This window comes from Crocuta crocuta, unplaced genomic scaffold (genome assembly GCF_008692635.1).
Source record: "Crocuta crocuta isolate KB4526 unplaced genomic scaffold, BGI_CrCroc_1.0 scaffold42, whole genome shotgun sequence".
NCBI lineage: Eukaryota > Metazoa > Chordata > Mammalia > Carnivora > Hyaenidae > Crocuta > Crocuta crocuta.
The window spans coordinates 1,198,005-1,199,014 of NW_027528744.1; the positions used below are offsets into that span (position 1 = coordinate 1,198,005).

The 1,010-nt window shown below is 44.7% G+C and overlaps 1 protein-coding gene across 5 annotated transcripts in view; it reads left to right on the plus strand.

Annotated features, from left to right (window-relative positions):
• Positions 1 to 492, plus strand: part of ARB2A (ARB2 cotranscriptional regulator A) — a 413,025-nt gene extending 412,533 nt beyond the window's left edge. For all 5 annotated transcript variants that reach the window (XM_077755324.1, XM_077755321.1, XM_077755314.1 and 2 more), the window contains one exon: positions 33 to 492. In XM_077755324.1, coding sequence (XP_077611450.1) covers positions 33 to 175 — 143 coding nt within the window. In that variant the 3' untranslated portion in view covers positions 176 to 492. The remainder of the gene's footprint in view (positions 1 to 32) is intronic.
• Positions 493 to 1,010: the final 518 nt, after the last annotated feature.

Sequence of the window (1,010 nt, forward strand, 5' to 3'; positions counted from 1 at the left end):
CCGCCTCGTAACCGAATCTGTGTTTTTTGCAGGCACCGACCGTCACGAGCTAACTTCCTGGAAGAGCTTCCCGTCTATTTTCAAATTCTTTACCGAAGCCTCTGAGGCAAAGAGCAGTTCCCTCAAGCCGGCTCTGACGCGGCGCTCCCACAGAATAAAGCACGAAGAGCTGTAAGAGGAGAGCGAGCGAGACGGGGGAGGGGAAGCCAAGGCGCCACACTCGAGCATGCATCCACACACCTCCTAACTGCTTGTTGTCGGCGAGCAGACTCCCAGCCCCTCATTAGATTGTTTTCTTCCTAGAGCACAGGGTCGTGATATATACATCTAAATAGCGTTTTGCATTATTTCTAGATGAGTGCAACTGTCAAAGCAATATGGGTTCACTGGTCGTGCTTCCTGCGGGCTGAGCTCTGGCTTCGCGCTGCCCGTCAGCGCGCAGATTAAGGCTGACAGCGCCCTGCCCGGCGCGGCCGGCGCGCCTCTAATTGCCCTGNCCAGCAGAAGAAAACTTTTATTCTAGATTTCAAACTTCCATTTTAAGTGGGTTTCTCCCCAAGGGCCTCTTGAGCCTCTTTTTTTTTTTTTTTAAAGGAAGTCCCCTCCATCCCCTCAGAAAAATTTGAATTTAAATTCAGATTTAAATTCAGAACGTGAATACAGTGATGTACTGTGTGGTCTTGGGAGTGCAAATTGTTCTCTAACCATCTATTTTCATTTCGAGACCAGAAGAAAAACTTTACATAAAAATCTCTGAAGTACCGAGTACACATTACCGCTGACAAATCCTTGCCAGTTGAATAGATTTTTTACACAAGTACCTAATTTCAGGAGACATTGTTTCAACCAAAACATAATGATGAGCAAATCTTTTAAGTGTGAAAGGTCCCATTTTCAGTGGAATTTCCAACTTTATCATTAGAATTGACTTTACTTTTTAAATGTGTAATGTGTATTGAGTGGCGTTGTAATTTAGATCGCACACTTGTTTTGCTTTTTAAACCTTAATG